The 15138-nt window shown below is 44.6% G+C and overlaps 2 protein-coding genes across 3 annotated transcripts in view; both read left to right on the forward strand.

Annotated features, from left to right (window-relative positions):
- The first annotated feature begins 2062 nt into the window (after positions 1-2062).
- On the forward strand, positions 2063-3088 carry LOC148163268 (vomeronasal type-1 receptor 4-like). Its single transcript, XM_088027815.1, has one exon. The coding sequence runs from the start codon at positions 2147-2149 to the stop codon at positions 3086-3088; it is 942 nt and encodes a 313-aa protein (XP_087883941.1). The 5' UTR covers positions 2063-2146.
- An 8218-nt stretch (positions 3089-11306) lies between these two features.
- The window catches only part of PPP2R1A (protein phosphatase 2 scaffold subunit Aalpha), a 40919-nt gene continuing 37087 nt past the window's right edge, over positions 11307-15138 (forward strand). Inside the window, exon 1 of one of the 2 annotated variants that reach the window (XM_028095576.2) lies at positions 11307-11476. In XM_028095576.2, coding sequence (XP_027951377.1) covers positions 11399-11476 — 78 coding nt within the window. In that variant the 5' untranslated portion in view covers positions 11307-11398. The remainder of the gene's footprint in view (positions 11477-15138) is intronic. The other variant, XM_028095577.2, reaches the window with a different exon arrangement.

The following is a 15138-nucleotide window of genomic DNA, read 5'->3' on the forward strand; positions in this document are numbered from 1 at the left end:
TGTTTCAGGTGAAATGATAATTGCAGTTGTGAGGGGAGGGGAGCTCACAGAGTCATAAACACACATCTCAGGGCCCAGCTGCCCCTCTTGCACATGTGCTGCCTTCTCTGACCATCACTCTGAGCCCACCATCTGGGCAGCAGGAGGAAGTTGGTGGGTTTTCTGTATATTTATATCTGAGAGGTAGAATCTGTAAGGGAAGGAGTTGTATCAGGAGTCCAGGTAAGGGGACGTATTGCACAAAGGGGGATTTCTGTGTATGAATCTGGCCCAGTGCCAAAGGCAGGCATGAAGGTGGAATACATCCTGAGGCAGGGGCTGAGCTAGTAAAGAGAGATGTGGATGCTAGACCAACACCCATCCCTGATGGCTCCTAGGGCAATATAGTATAATCTTCACTGACAGTGACTGTTGTGTTTTCATCCAAGTGGTCGTGAAATCCGATTTTTCAAAGTTTTTATTTTAATTCTAGTTGGTTAACATACAGTGTTATGTTACTTTCAGATTGCACTTTCTCCAAAGAAATCTGATTTTTAATGTGCTTAAGGACTGTAGTTCTGAAGTCAGTCTGCTGTTCAGCCTACGTTACAGGAACCATAGATAAAATTGTCAGGTTCTAAGGTACACTCAGAACATCTCCATGCTTGTAATAATGAGTTGGATGAATCTATAGTAATGACCTGATTGCGTGTAGAAACAGTGTGTGTGATCGCAGAAGTATTTTTTGTAACTCTGGATCTTTGATGCGCTTAGTAGATTAAATAATTGTGTCTCAATCAGCTATGGAGAGACTTTTTCCAGTAAAGTTAAATGCTTAAACAGCATTTAAGAAAAATATAACTGAAGTTTCAGAGAAGATTTTTAACCTCAGACGTATCTTGTGATATTTCTGCTGCTTTTAAATATTATAATGCCAATCTAAAAAGTTATACCAATTACACAGTATACAAGGTTTTTTGCCTTAATATCCATTTTGCATGTGCCTTGTATTTTAATCTTTCACAAGCTTGCTTTACTGCTACCGATTTTATTCAACTCAGGTATTAATAAATTGATATATACATGATCTGAAGATAGCAGTAAGTTTCTTTCTAATGTACACAATGTAATCAGTTACTATTGCTTCCTGTCCAGAGTTCCTATGCCTTGTACATTTCTTCCTGGAATGAAAGCAAATGATTCTTTCTGTTGCCATCCTAAAATTGAGCCATTCTTTCATTCATGAAATCTAGCTTGTCCTGGGGCAGGTGCCTGCGGCTTTGTAGTACTGTAATCAGTGCATCTACAGTTTATTGCTATCTCTAAAGCTTTATTCACTTTCATATTTGGCTATCGAAACAGTCTTCATAAATACATGAAAACTTGTCATTAGCAAAAATTTAAAATAAAATACCACCAATCTAAATTGAAGTGACAAGGTGCAAACATAAAACAAAATTGAGATCTGGTTTATTGAAAGCACACAGCTGTGTATTATGTGTGTATTATGGATTTTTGTTATATTATAGATTCAATGCACTAACTTTGTTACCAGCCTGGCCAGGTTCCAATCCCCACTCTGACCCTAATTAGTGAATGAATTCAGACAAAGCACTTTGCCTCTTTGTGCCTGTGTTGTCCTCATCTTTATGAGGAATGCATTCGTTTGTGCCTCATGAATCTGTGAGAAATAAGAAGTTACCCCATGGGTGGCCATTGTACCAGCGATTCACACATTGCAAGTATTTGGTAATGGTTGTGTATGCAACTCTTGGAAGGCCCTAAATGACAGAAGAGCTTTAAGTATTATTTCAAAGTAGGAAGTATTTTTTTTAAAGATTTTATTTATTTATTTATTTGACAGAGAGAGAGAGAGAGACAGCGAGAGAGGGAACACAAGCAGGGGGAGTGGGAGAGGGAGAAGCAGGCTTCCTGCCAAGCAGGGAGCCCGATGCGCGGGGCTCGATCCCCGGACCCTGAGATCATGACCTGAGCCGAAGGCAGTCGCTTAACCAACTGAGCCACCCAGGCGCCCCTCAAAGTAGGAAGTATTGCTAAGTGGAGAATATGGAAATCAGTTGACATGATTCGTGTGGCCCACAAGTGATATTCCCACGCAGGATCCTCTAGCCCAGAAGACAAATATCAGTCACTGAGAACTGACAGCATGGCCACCAGGGATCTGGTAGTGGGAGTGATCTTCTCAATACAGACTGTGGTTGGAATCCTGGGGAACTTCTCTCTTCTTTACCATTATCTTCTCCTTTATTTCACTGCGTGTAGGCCAAGGTCCACAGATTTGATTGTCAAAAATCTGATTGTAGCCAACATTTTGGTCCTGTTCTTTCTTGGAATACCCGATACAATGTCATCTTTTGGGTGGTATCACGTCTTCAGTGATTTTGGATGCAAATTTTTTCCCTATGTTCGTGGGGTGGGCAGGGGAGTGTCCACTGGCACCACCTGCCTCCTGAGTGTCTTCCAGGCCATCATCATCAGCCCCAGGAACTCCAGGTGGGCAGCGCTTAAAGGGAAAGCTCTCAAGTGCATTGTCCCTTCAATTGTCTTGTGCTGGGTCTTGCAGCTACTGGTAAATATCCTGTATCCCCTGTTTCTGACTAGCCCTTTGAATGACAAAAACATCACAAAGAGAAAAACTTTCAGATACTGTTCTTCAGTTTGTCATGACAAAACCAGTGACTCATTGTATGCAGCATTGTTATCATTCCCTGATGTGTTATGTTTGGGGCTTATGATCTGGGCCAGTGGCTCTATGGTCTTCATCCTGTACAGGCACAAGCGGAGGGTCCAACACATTCTTAGGACCAACGTCTCCTCCACATCATCGCCTGAATCCACAGCCACCAAAACCATCCTTCTCCTGGTGAGTACCTTTGTCTACTTTAACACCCTCTCCTCTGCCTTTCATATTATTTTGTCTGTTTTTGATAATCTCGACTGGTATCTCTTGAGCATAACTTCAGTAATCACTCTGTGTTTCCCAACTGTCAGCCCCTTTTTGCTAATGGAGCGTGACTGCAGTGTATTGATGCCGAGCTTTCTCTGGTTAAGGAATATAAAATCCCCTCGTCTTACGAGAAATATGTAAATTGAATGTATTTTCATAATGTTCATTTGCTAATTCACTCATCCTCCTCAGCGTCCCCAGTACAATTATGAGAGGTTTATCCCAGAATGATAAACAGATCACATTGAACATCTTCTTCAAAGTTAACAATAAAAAAGTTAACAATAAGTTATAATAGTAATTTTGATGAAATATTATATAATTAATTTGTAAATACTTATAGGATTGAAGTTTTGCTAATGGTCAGTGGAGGAGTGCAGAAATTATGCAATTATAAACACCAAGTCTTGAAACAATCTGAATATTTGGAAAAATCTTTGAGTGTGTCACGTTAAATTTGTCATAGTAAATTTCCCAGAAGTGAAGTAGGCATAGAATTACAGGGAAAGGAGTATTAAAATGGTAAGAATGTGGCAGGTCATCACTGAAACTGAATAGTGCTGGAGGGAAAATTTGGTCAGTGAGTAAAGCTTTGGGGAGCCAGTTACAATTTTGTACATTTCATACTAGAGAAGTGGTAGTCACTCATGCAAAGTATGATGTTATGGGAGCTTGGGAGATGAGCATGTGTAAACATTTTCAGGTAAAAATGGACAGTTTGGACTGGAATGGATAGATGGATAGTGGAGAGCACAGAATTACATTTTAGCTGATTTTTTTTTAAGATTTATTTATTTATTTGAGAGAGTGAGAATGAGAGAGAGAGAGAGAGAGAGTACATGAGAGGGGGGAGGATTAGAGGGAGAAGCAGGCTCCTCGCTGAGCAGGGAGCCCGATGCGGGACTCGATCCCGGGACTCCAGGATCATGACCTGAGCCGAAGGCAGTCGCTTAACCAACTGAGCCACCCAGGCGCCCCACATTTTAGCTGATTCTTAAACAACATCAGGTGATCGTGATAATTTTAAAAGCCATGAATTCCATGCAAGTGGCATCTGTAGAAGGCAGATCCTTCTCTCCTTTGCGGAGGTGATTTGGGCCTGTTGGCAAGAAAGAGGTTTGGAGGTGAACGCTTATGTCTCTGAAGTGATGAGATTAGTTTATGGTGGAGACTTCCACTGAATTTGGAGCCCTGAAGGGAGAACCATTTGAAAGGGAGAGACTTGAATCCATTCTGTTCATGTGGAGTTTGTGGCTTCTTGATTTTCAATTTCCCTCAATTTTAGGAGCGATTTTTATATAGCTTTCTCTGTATTTACATTTTGAAGCTTAGATAAAGTAATGAGAATTTAATAATTTGAAAATAACTTGACCCAATGGATATGTACAGATAGATAAATAGATAATATATAGAACCTTGTGCCACAGATGGAATCCATATTTGTAGCTCACATGAGGCACATAAATATTTACTGCACTTTAGATCACAAAGCATGAAGAAAAAAATATAAATATACACCTACCTACGATTGTTGTGTGTCGGGATCTCTGTCTGTGTTTGATCTGTGTGTATAAACATACAAATGTAGACTTAATTATGTTTATCTGTTAAGTAATATTTTGGAAAGTTGTATATTAAGAACAATTTTAAATAGTACTAATTACAATAATGACAAACCCAAAATGTATGTTATGTGATGTGTATATTACCATGCTAGTTGTTTGATTGTTAAAATTCCATCAAATGTATTTTTAATTTTTCTACTTTAATTCCTTTACTTTGCCGTATCTCTTTTGAAAACATCCAATGAACAATAGTAAAAAATGCTTGATTTTGAAAGGCATCATTAATCTATTTAAATTTAATATAGTAATTGAGACATTTGAGTATCAATGGAGTTTATTTTCTTACTTAATGTATGTTAACTTCTTTTCTATGAATTTAAAATATAATTCTAAATTATAATTCTATATTATGACTGAACTTTTTTCTTTGAAGTTGTATACTCGTTATTCCTTAGTTATACCTAGAAATTTCAGCATACATTTAAAAGGTAATCACGCTGTCATTTTATTTAATATTATTACCCCCCCTTTATAGTATACAGACAATTCTAAACTATTTACCATATCCTATCTTTTTGAGTGTTGATATGGATTTGAAAAATTTAAAGACACATGCTCCGGTCATAAGTTCATTGCTCCTCAAAAGTTCACAAAGTGATCACATTTCTGTACTTTGTACCTAGATCAATAAATAGAATATTGTCAGACCCCCAGATACCCTTGTGCTCCTTACTGGTCACTACACCTCTGGGTCAACACTGCTCTGACATCTAACAGCATGGGTCACTTTAGCCTGCCTTGCATCTTATATAATAGAGCAGTAACTCTTTGTATTTGGCTTTTGCCATTCCTTCTTTTGTTTGTGAATTCATTGCTGCATGCTCTTATTGATCATTCATTGGCATTGCCATATAGGGTTCCATTGTGTGTCTACAGAAAACAATTAATTTAATCATTCTGTTAATTAGCATATGGCTGGTTTTCAGTTTGGGACTATTAGGAATATTGCTGGTATGTAAATTCAGACCATGTTTTGTTGGCACACATAAAATTTCTGTTTGTTATATAAATAACAGTGGTGGGTGAGAGTTTTACATCCTTGCAGCTTAAGGAGATGGTGCCTAAGTGGTTTGGAAAATGTTTGTACGAAGTTTCACACCCACCAGCAGCGTAGGAGATTTTCTGTTTGTGCATATCCTTGTCAACCGTTTTGATACTTTATCATTTTTCTTTTTAACCTCTGGTTGGTGTGTGATGGCACCAAGTAGCGATTTTATTTTCATTTCCTTGATTATTATAAAAGTTGAACATCCTTGCACATATTTATTGGACATTGGGCAACCTCTTTTCAAGTATGTGTTAGTTTATTTTGTCCATTTTTTATTGTTTTTTTTTTTTTACGATTTTCTTTATTTGACAGAGAGAGACACAGCGAGAGGGGCAACACAAGCAGGGGGAGTGGGAGAGGGAGAAGCAGGCTTCCCACTGAGCAGGGAGCCCGATGCGGGGCTCGATCCTGAGCCGAAGACAGACGTTTAATGACTGAGCCACCCAGGCGCCCCTATTGCTTTTTTTCTTATTGATTTGTAGTGACTCTTTATATCTGCTGGACATGTTTCTTTTATTCATCTCTTTCTCTCATGCTCTCTGTGTCTCTGTCATTTGTGTGTGTTTTGATGAAGAGAAAGTCTTAATGTTAATATAGCTATTTCCTCCTTTATAGATAATGTTTACTATTCTGTTCAAGAAATACTTTCCTCTTCTAAGACTACGGAGTTATTCGTTTTTTTTTTAAGATTTTATTTATTTATTTGAGAGAGAGAGAGAATGAGAGATAGAGAGCATGAGAGGGAAGAGGGTCAGAGGGAGAAGCAGACTCCCTGCTGAGCAGGGAGCCCGATGTGGGACTCGATCCCGGGACTCCAGGATCATGACCTGAGCTGAAGGCAGTCGCTTAACCAACTGAGCCACCCAGGTGCCCAGAGTTATTCTTTTTTAAAAAACTTTTTATCACTTTAAAATTTAGATCAGCAACCCACCCAGAATTGATTTGTTGTATGTGTGGATAGTGAATTCTATCTTCTTCTGATAAGCTAACAAGTTTCATTGAGAATATGTGGTATAGTTCCTTCTTTTCATTTGCTCTCACCTCTCCTTGCTCACGCAGGTTAACTTACCTCTCCCTTGGATCTGTCTTTCCCATGAAGTTTCCTGGTAAATCGGTGTTTCTTCCCACTTCTTCAGTCTTTCACAGTCCAACAGCAGCACATGACCAAGGGCAGTCTTGGTATCAAAAATCTTCAATGGATCTTTTTACTCCATCTGTCATAACCTAATTTTTTTTAATTTTTTATTTGTCATAACCTAATTTTTAAGGGAAAGGTTCACCCTATTGGGGAACAATTCTCCATGAGCCTCTCAATTTTTTTCATATATTGTATCAGCTTCTGTTCTGGACTAGCTTGCAAAGAGTTTTGTGTAACAGCCTCTGAGGATGGCAATGCTGTCTTTCTTAGGGGAAAGGGCAGATTACCTACGTGACCAATGTACTAGACCGATGTACAGAGGCAAATGTTGGGCAGGTGTATTTATGATTCACTTGAAAAGATTGGCTTTTCTGAAGCTTCATGTTCTTGAACTGTGACATGAACCTACTGTATGTGCAGCATCCACCTGGATCTCTTTGCATGGCTTCCATGAGGCTTGTGGAAGCACAGGGAAGAGATGTGAACCAGAAACTCTTGCTGCCTGTTGTTCACGAATAACTACGCCTTTTGTCTCTGTCCCTGGAGTCTCATGTCTTCTCCCAGCATCCATGCAACTTAGCAGGCTAACTTACTGGTTTGCAAATGGAGTAACATCTTACACCCTTTACCTTTCTTGACAGTCTTGGCAGGGGGGATGGGATAGCGATTGAACCCTCCAAGCCCTGGCCTTTGGGAGTTGCCATAGTAGCAGAGAGAGAAGCTAAGTTGATGTGGTCCTTAGGGCCTCCCTCAGTCTGTGTGGAGTGGTATAAGAGAATTCCACAGGCTGGGTAGCTTATACCCAAGTTCATATGTCACAGTTTTGGAGGATGAAAATCTGAGGTCAGGGTGCCAGTGTGGTCGGTGAGGCCCCCCCTGTGGGCTGCAGCCTTCTGGGATCTTCACAAGGTGCGAGGGGCGGGGGAGCTCTCAGGCCTCTTTGTAAAGGGCCCCCATCCCATTCATGGGGCAGAGCCTCCCAATCACTTCCCAAAGGCCCCACCTCCAAATGTCATCGCCTTGGGAGTTAGGTTTCACTATATGAAATTTGAGGGGACACAAAGAGACCATAGCCAGACCCTTTGGAAAAAGTTCAACACCAGTTGTTTCTACATCACAATGTAATCGGCATTGTGGTGCTACAGGCTTGTGCTTCCCATCCCACAAGTGCCAGAGGGGAGTTTCCCAGCCAGGGTGAGGTGCAGGGAGAGACGTGTTACTGGGACACAGGGCCTTTCATTTGCCACCAGCGGGGTGGGGGGTGATTGAGGGGGATAAGGATTCAGGTCAACCTCTGATGTACCAAGTTCTCGGAACGTACAGGATTTTCTGTCCGTTGGCAAGTTAGAGGCCTGAATCTCAGTTGCCCTGTCTCAGGTGCTGTCACCTCTCTGCCAGTAGGGGTGGCTGATATAACCTGACCAAATTCAGAGTCCTGTTTCCCAGTGAAAATTCGCTGGAACTCTATGGGAAGGTGCACAGTGCTCAATCCCTCCAACAGTGAAGGAAAACCCTTGTCTCTTTGGCTTCCCATCTTGTAAAAGGAGGCCCAGCCCCTACTGGACTCCTGGCGTATGGGAAATGGTACAAGTCTCTGTGAGGGATGAGTCCTTTGGAGCCTCTGGCAAAAGGAGGAAGCCTCCACCTGGAAGCTCTACTTGGTGTATGGATATGGGACCTCCTGACACAACTAAGAGGTGTGCTCTTTTAAAATAGCAGTGATTAAAACCCAAACTAAATAAAGTTTTTTTACAAAAGAGTGATGACCTTATCAGGGAGCTCTCCTCAAAACTGACCCTTAGATGTGTTGTGACTGTGATGAGGGACCAGAAGGCAAGCTGAGAACAAAGCACAAGATGACACCCCGCAAACTGAACCCTACAAGCCCTGGCCTTTGGGAGTTGCCATAGTAACAGAGAGATGCTAAGTTAATGTGGTCCCTGGGGCCTCCCTCAGTCTGTGTGGAGTGGTATAAGAGAATCCCACAGGCTGGGTAGCTTATACCCAAATTCGTATCTCAGACTCACCCTACCCCACTGGTGGCACATTAAAGGCCCTGTGTCCCAGTAACACTTCTCTACCTGCACCTCACCCTGACTAGGAAAATCCTTGCTGTCCTAAAGCTAAGGGAAGGCAAAACAAATGGTTAATTATAGAGATTATAGTCCTGCAAGACGTGAGTCTCCCTCAGTTTACAAATGTCTTAGCGATTTACGAGAAAAAAAGCATTCTTACCAATAACCTAACTTCCAGAAGGAAGTGTCTTAATATTAATACTTTGCTAGAGGGAAAAATCACCTTAACTTGACAATGGCAAGTTCTCCAATATCTTGTAGGTCCTTTTTAGCACATGAAATTTCTTTTGAAAACCTCCCTTTTCCTTACCTCCCCCAACTCCCAAGTATGTACTAGTCACCCCTCACAGTCCAGACGCAGCAGCACTTTCTGCCCATGGGTCCTGTCCCCGGGCTTTGATAAAATCACCTTTTTGCACCAAAGGTGTCTCAAGAATTCTTTCTTGGCCATCGGCTCCGGACCTCACCAACATTCAAAAACTACATCAACTCTCTGGCCTGATATTCCAGTTTTGGGATGAGTCAACACAGACTCGATTGTAACAGGGTAGGAAGGGCCCCAAAAGTCCCGTGTCCCATGGAAAGTACATATTCAAGAATGAAGGCAGACTTTTCAGCAGCATCTCAGCTTGACAGGAATAAATGGTACCTATCCCTTTAAAGGAAATTTTAAGCCCCACATTGTAGCCAAAGCCACTGGTACTAGGAACCCTCATGCACGGCCCTGATCACTGATGGTTTAGGTCAGCTAAAACCTAATGGTGTCCCCTGGGCCACTGGGTCTGGTTAGTCTGGTGCCACCTCTGCAGAACCGAAATCAGAGGCAGGTCCTTCCTTCATTGTCACATCTCAGAAACCTGGGCTGCTGCCAAGGGTCTAGCTGTTCAGTATGTTATTTGGAAAACTATGGACCTGCAGATTGAGGACCCCCTCCATCCACTGCTTTTTTGGGCTATGTACTGTGGAAACAAATTGCAGTGCTGAAATACTCGTCTGGGTCACTCATTTAGATGCCTATGGTAAGGGTCTGTTCTTCACAGAGACCAGAATCAAGCTGCTGATTGAGCCCGTTTCGCAAGATACGCAAGAGGTATCTCTGCATGGCACACTGTGACACACACCCAACCCCCCAGCATTATTGAGGTATATTGGAGAAATAAAATCGTATGATACTTAAAATGCACCCTTAGGTACGAAGACCCATAGTCTCAGTGAGCTGGTAGGGTGGTGGGGAGATCTTGAGCACATGGAAGTCAAGGATTGAAATATGCAACACCACCACCGTTCCCTTTTTACGGGGAGCAGCAGTTTCCTAAGTGGAGTGGTGAGGGGTGTTTGGAAAAGAAACTTGGGTTGCTCAGATGTGTCCAGGAGTCCTAGCTCAGCCTTGCCCTTCAAGAGGTGCAACGAAGGGGGTAGAATCATCCCAGGCCTTCCCTTCCCCATCCCCAACTCCTTCTGTTAAGGTGGTCCTCAGAGGTGGGTGGGGGACTTTGATGAGTTAGGCTTGGAACAGGGATTAGTCAGAGGCAACAGTGCTCCCATGCTGTGTGAGGAGACCGACTCCGACGCATGGTCACAGTGCCAGCCCTAGGGATGCATTTTCTGAGACAGAGACAGACAGACACGCAGGGTTGGGCTGTGATGATGATGGTGGTTGTATGTGGTTCTGGGGCTGGAGGGCCAAGGCTGAAGAGAAGCCGTGAAGGGGAGACATTTATGCAGAGATCTGAGCATTAAATAGGAACTGCTCTCCAAGTAAAGGGATGGTTTGGATAAATGCTGTTTGACGTGAAAAAGCATGATGTCGTGAGAGGGCACGAATTTTCCAGGACCGCTTAAGTGTAAAACGGGGAGCGGAAGATGTGCCTAAACCCGGTTTAGGAACCAGACCCACAAGGGCCTTGAATATCAGCCCGAGGGGTTTGAGTTTCATCCAGAGTAAGGCAAGTCACCACCCTTCTTTGGGCCTCCGCATAATAAGGCAAAAACCAAAGGCTCACTCCCGTCTCCTCCCTCACAAAGTTGCCGGTAATAGGTCCACCAGCCACCAGGGCACTGGCTCAGGAGCCAAAACTTGCAGGCTGTCTGGGTCTCCCCCCCCCCCCCCGCTACATGACGTCATGCAATCCTAGCAACGCATGCGCAGAACCTTTGTGCCGGACTCGCCAAAGGGCAGGTTTTGCCTCCTTTGAATCCCTCCATTTATTGGCTAGGAACAACTGCTCGTCTCGCTCGTTGTTAGCGGCGACGTAGGCGGGTACAATCTTGGTCTCTAAGATACCGCGTACTTCCGTTTCCTTCCCCTCTCCGCCGTACTGAGGCAGCCTGACCGCAATGCCTTCGACCAATGGCAAATGGGTAGTGGGCGGGGCTTCACTTGTCCGGACCAACGAAACGCGGGTTTGGCCCGGCGTAGCGCGGCCAATGACCGTGGGGCAGCCCCTGTAAAGTGGCTCGGGCGCCCCCACGCTCGTCTTTCGTCCTCTCTCCAGCCCTACCCCTCCCTGCCCCCGTTTCAGCACGGCGCCGGCCGCAGTCTGACAGGGACGGGACGGAGCCAAGATGGCGGCCGCCGACGGCGACGACTCGCTGTACCCCATCGCGGTGTTGATAGACGAGCTTCGCAACGAGGATGTTCAGGTCCGGAGGCCCCGGGGGTTTTGGGGAATACGGGAAGGGGTATTGGGGGCACGGACGGCCCTCGCGGAGGAGGCTCGGTGTTCGCCGGGAGTGGCGGAAGGGGGCGGCGGCCAATCAGCGCCGAGCTCTCACGTCTCTAGGACCCCAGACTGGATGAGACGGCGCCCGGGATTGGGTATTAGCCCACCGGAGGGCGGGAGGCAGGCCACCCTGGAGGGTCCCGGGCCTGCCAAGTGCGCGCGGCGGTCAGGGTCCCAGGAAGCCGCGACCGGGGAGGGGGTCGGGCCACTGGGTGGGGCAGAAGGAAGGGCTCGGTGATTGGCGGTGAATGCCGCTGAATGGCCCCTTGGGGATGGGGGCGCGCGGCTTGCTCCGAGTGGGGGAGGGGCCCCGGGTTTGTCGGGAGCCCTGGCAGGTTTCTCCTTACTCGGCTCCGGCGTCTGGGCCTCCGCACTGTGGGGTGAACTTTCTCAGTGGGGCCTGAGAGCTGCCTTTCCAGTTCCTGCTCTCCCTTCCTCTTCAGTTTTCGTGTGTGTTCCCGAAGGGGAGGGGCGGCGAAGACACTGCAGTCCCAAGGGGGCAACCAGCCAAATCTAAACGCGGATTTAGGTAGAAATTGTCCCGCCTTCTGGGATCCTGCCGAGCTGCGGGTGGGCAGTTGACTCCACCGGCTAACACGTCTCTGGGGGGTGGGATGGGGGCCCGGCTGAGCCGCGCTGGCGAATGGTTGAGGAGACTGAGGACTCCACGGGTTGTCGGTCCCAGCTCCACCTCCCACCCGCCGTGTGACCTTGTGCAAATTACTTCACCGCTCTGGGCCCGTTTTCCCTGAAATGTGGGCTAATGATAGTTCAGGCCTCACTGGGTGGTTGTGATGGCCTAGATGAGTTAAGACTACAAGTAAAATAGAACGGTGCCTAGTGGTTATGTAAGGGCCCAATAAATGTTGGCGGCAATTATTGGGAGTAGTAATTGAAGAGGTCCCATTCTCGATTTGTAGGGGCCTCAGTTTTTGTTTATGAAATGGAGCGGACGGCACTGGGCCCAGCCTCTGAAGTTCGAGGCCCATCACTGGTTGTGGAGTCAGGCAGACTGCCGTGGTACTCCTGGCTCTTCTCCTCCTTGCTGATTGACATGGGCAAGTTGGTTAATCTCCTTGGTCCTTGGCTTTCCTCTTCTCTCAAGTGGAGGCAATTATCTAGTTCATAGGGCTCTTGCGTGAATTCGTTTGTTCAGTAAACACTTGCCACCTGTCAGTTATGGTGCTGAGGGTTAGGTGACACCAGTTGTTACACAGGTGGCAGATGTGAAACAGCTGAATACATTATTAACAGGTGTGAGATGTGGGAAGACAACAATAGGGTATTGTGGTGGTGAATCAGTTAGTATTTATTGGGCCTCAGCCCTGAGGAGGGCATTATTTTAGGCACAGGTATACAACAGGGAACAGAAACTAGTGGCCTAGTGGAGCTTTAGGTTGCAGTATGGGGAAACCGACGATAAGGCGATTAAGTTAAAATGCATACTGTGAAAGGGGGCAGTAAGTGCTTTGGAGTAAAATGAAGCAGGGATGTGGAGGACAGGGAAGTGTTACAAGTTGAGATAGAATGGCTAGTGAAGGCCTTTGCGGAGGGGACATTGAGCAGAGATGTGAAATGAGCAGGCCCTCACAGATATCTGGGGAATAGCATTCCAGGCGAAGGAAGCGAGTGCAAAGGCCCTGAGGCAGCAATATGCAACACATGTTCTGTGAACTGCAGGAAGCCAGTGTGACTGGAGCCAAGAGAATGAGCTGTTGGTGTTGGGAGATGAAGATGAAAGAGGCTGTGACTCAGAAGGATCTTGTGAGCAGTTACTTAAACCAGGTGTTGCCAGATCATTGAGCACGAGTCAAGAAGGAGTTCTTGAGATGTTTTACAGCGCAACTTGACAAGTTTATTTAAGTGGCATGGGGACCTGTGGGTAGAAGGAGCTGTACTTCTGCTGTATGAAGCCAGTGGTTATATGCTTAGTGCTCAAGGGGCAGGGGATGTGCAGGGAGTATTAGATCATAAATGTTTTCTTTGAATTTCTACTCATAAAACTTTCACAAGGTTTCTCTGGTGCTTATCATTTAGCTTGGTATTAACTGTTGGTGAGATGCATAGGCAGTCATGAGACCCTTTAAGAATGTAGCAAACAGCTTGTATTTGGCCCTTACTGAAACTATGCAGGCTATACATCAGCCTTCTGGGCTAAAGGTGAACATTTTTCTGCTTCTTTCCCTCATCACAGGGTTTGGCAAATGGCCAGGGGTGGCCCTGTGCCTTTTTATTTTTTAATACAGTATTATTTGAGAACACGGACCCTTTCATTTACATATTATCCGTGGCTGCTTTTGTGACACAACAGCAGGGTAGAATTGAGTAGTTGCAACAGAGACAGTTTGGCCCCTTAAAGCCTATAATATTTACTACCTAGTTCTTTACAGTAAAGAGAATGTCAGCCTTTGACTTAAGCCACCTCGGTATTAAATGCCATCCTCTCTTCCCCACCCTACCTGCCGCCCTGCCCCCAAGTAGCCCATGTTATCAGGTCCTTACGAACCTTGGTAGACATGTGCTGTTTAGTGTGGTAGCCACTGTGTGGCTGTGGAACACATGAAATGTGGCTAGATTGAGTTGAGATGTACTTGTAAATAAAATACAATACATACCAGATTTCAAAGACATGCTATGGAGAGTGTTAAACATCTCAGTGAAGCTTTTCATCTTGATTACCCATTGAAATGATAAAAATTTTGGGTTGAATAAAATACATTGAGATTAACTCTGTATGCGTATTACTTTTTTTAAATGTTACCAGAAAATATAAACTTACATGTATGGCTTGCATTTATTGTCTGCATTATGTTTCTTTCTTTTTTTTTTTGTCTGCATATTATTTCTATTGGGTTTTTATTTTTTTAAACACTAAATATTTTGTTCTACAACTTGCCCTTCTCGCTTAGTATTTCTTCTGTATCTTTTCATGCAGGTACATACAGATCTGTGTTTAAAAGGAGTTTGAACATTTTCCCAAGAATCAGAGACCAAATCTCAGAGATTGCATCCGTGCCCATGTGTGTGGGCTTTCTGAGGACAGGGCTTGGCTCTGATTCATCTATTAGGATTTAGTGGCTCAGTATAGGCCTCAGAATTGAGGAGCTCAGAAAGGGTTGAATAAAAATAATAGCTGGTATCTGTTGGGTGCTTGCTCTAAGCTAACTGCTACAAAGGGCAGTACATTTACGAGCTTCCTGAATTCTCAGCCACCCTCTGAAGTAGGTCCTGTGCATACCTACGTTTTCTTGATGAGGAAATGAAGCACAGCATAGTATGTAACTTGGCCAAATTCATGCAGCTGAGAAGTGGAGGACCCAGGAAAGGTTCCCAAAGGAAGTGTAAGACCTGAGGAGAGAAGAGAATTTGGGGTGGACAGAAACTTGCTGACTATATCCATATGCCAGGTATTTTAATTGGTCTTTAATGAGACAGTCTAGGATACTAGGAAGAACATGGGTTTTGGAATCCTCTAGTCTTGATTGATTTGCTCAGGAAATACATGTTCAGCACCTCCTCTGTGCCAGACTGTTTTAAATGCTAGAATATAGCAGGGAGTAAAACAGCAAAGCTGCTGCCTTC

The sequence above is a fragment of the Eumetopias jubatus genome, unplaced genomic scaffold (genome assembly GCF_037043125.1).
Source record: "Eumetopias jubatus isolate StellerSeaLion01/CBP00866 unplaced genomic scaffold, mEumJub1_p1.0 scaffold_10, whole genome shotgun sequence".
Taxonomy (NCBI): domain Eukaryota; kingdom Metazoa; phylum Chordata; class Mammalia; order Carnivora; family Otariidae; genus Eumetopias; species Eumetopias jubatus.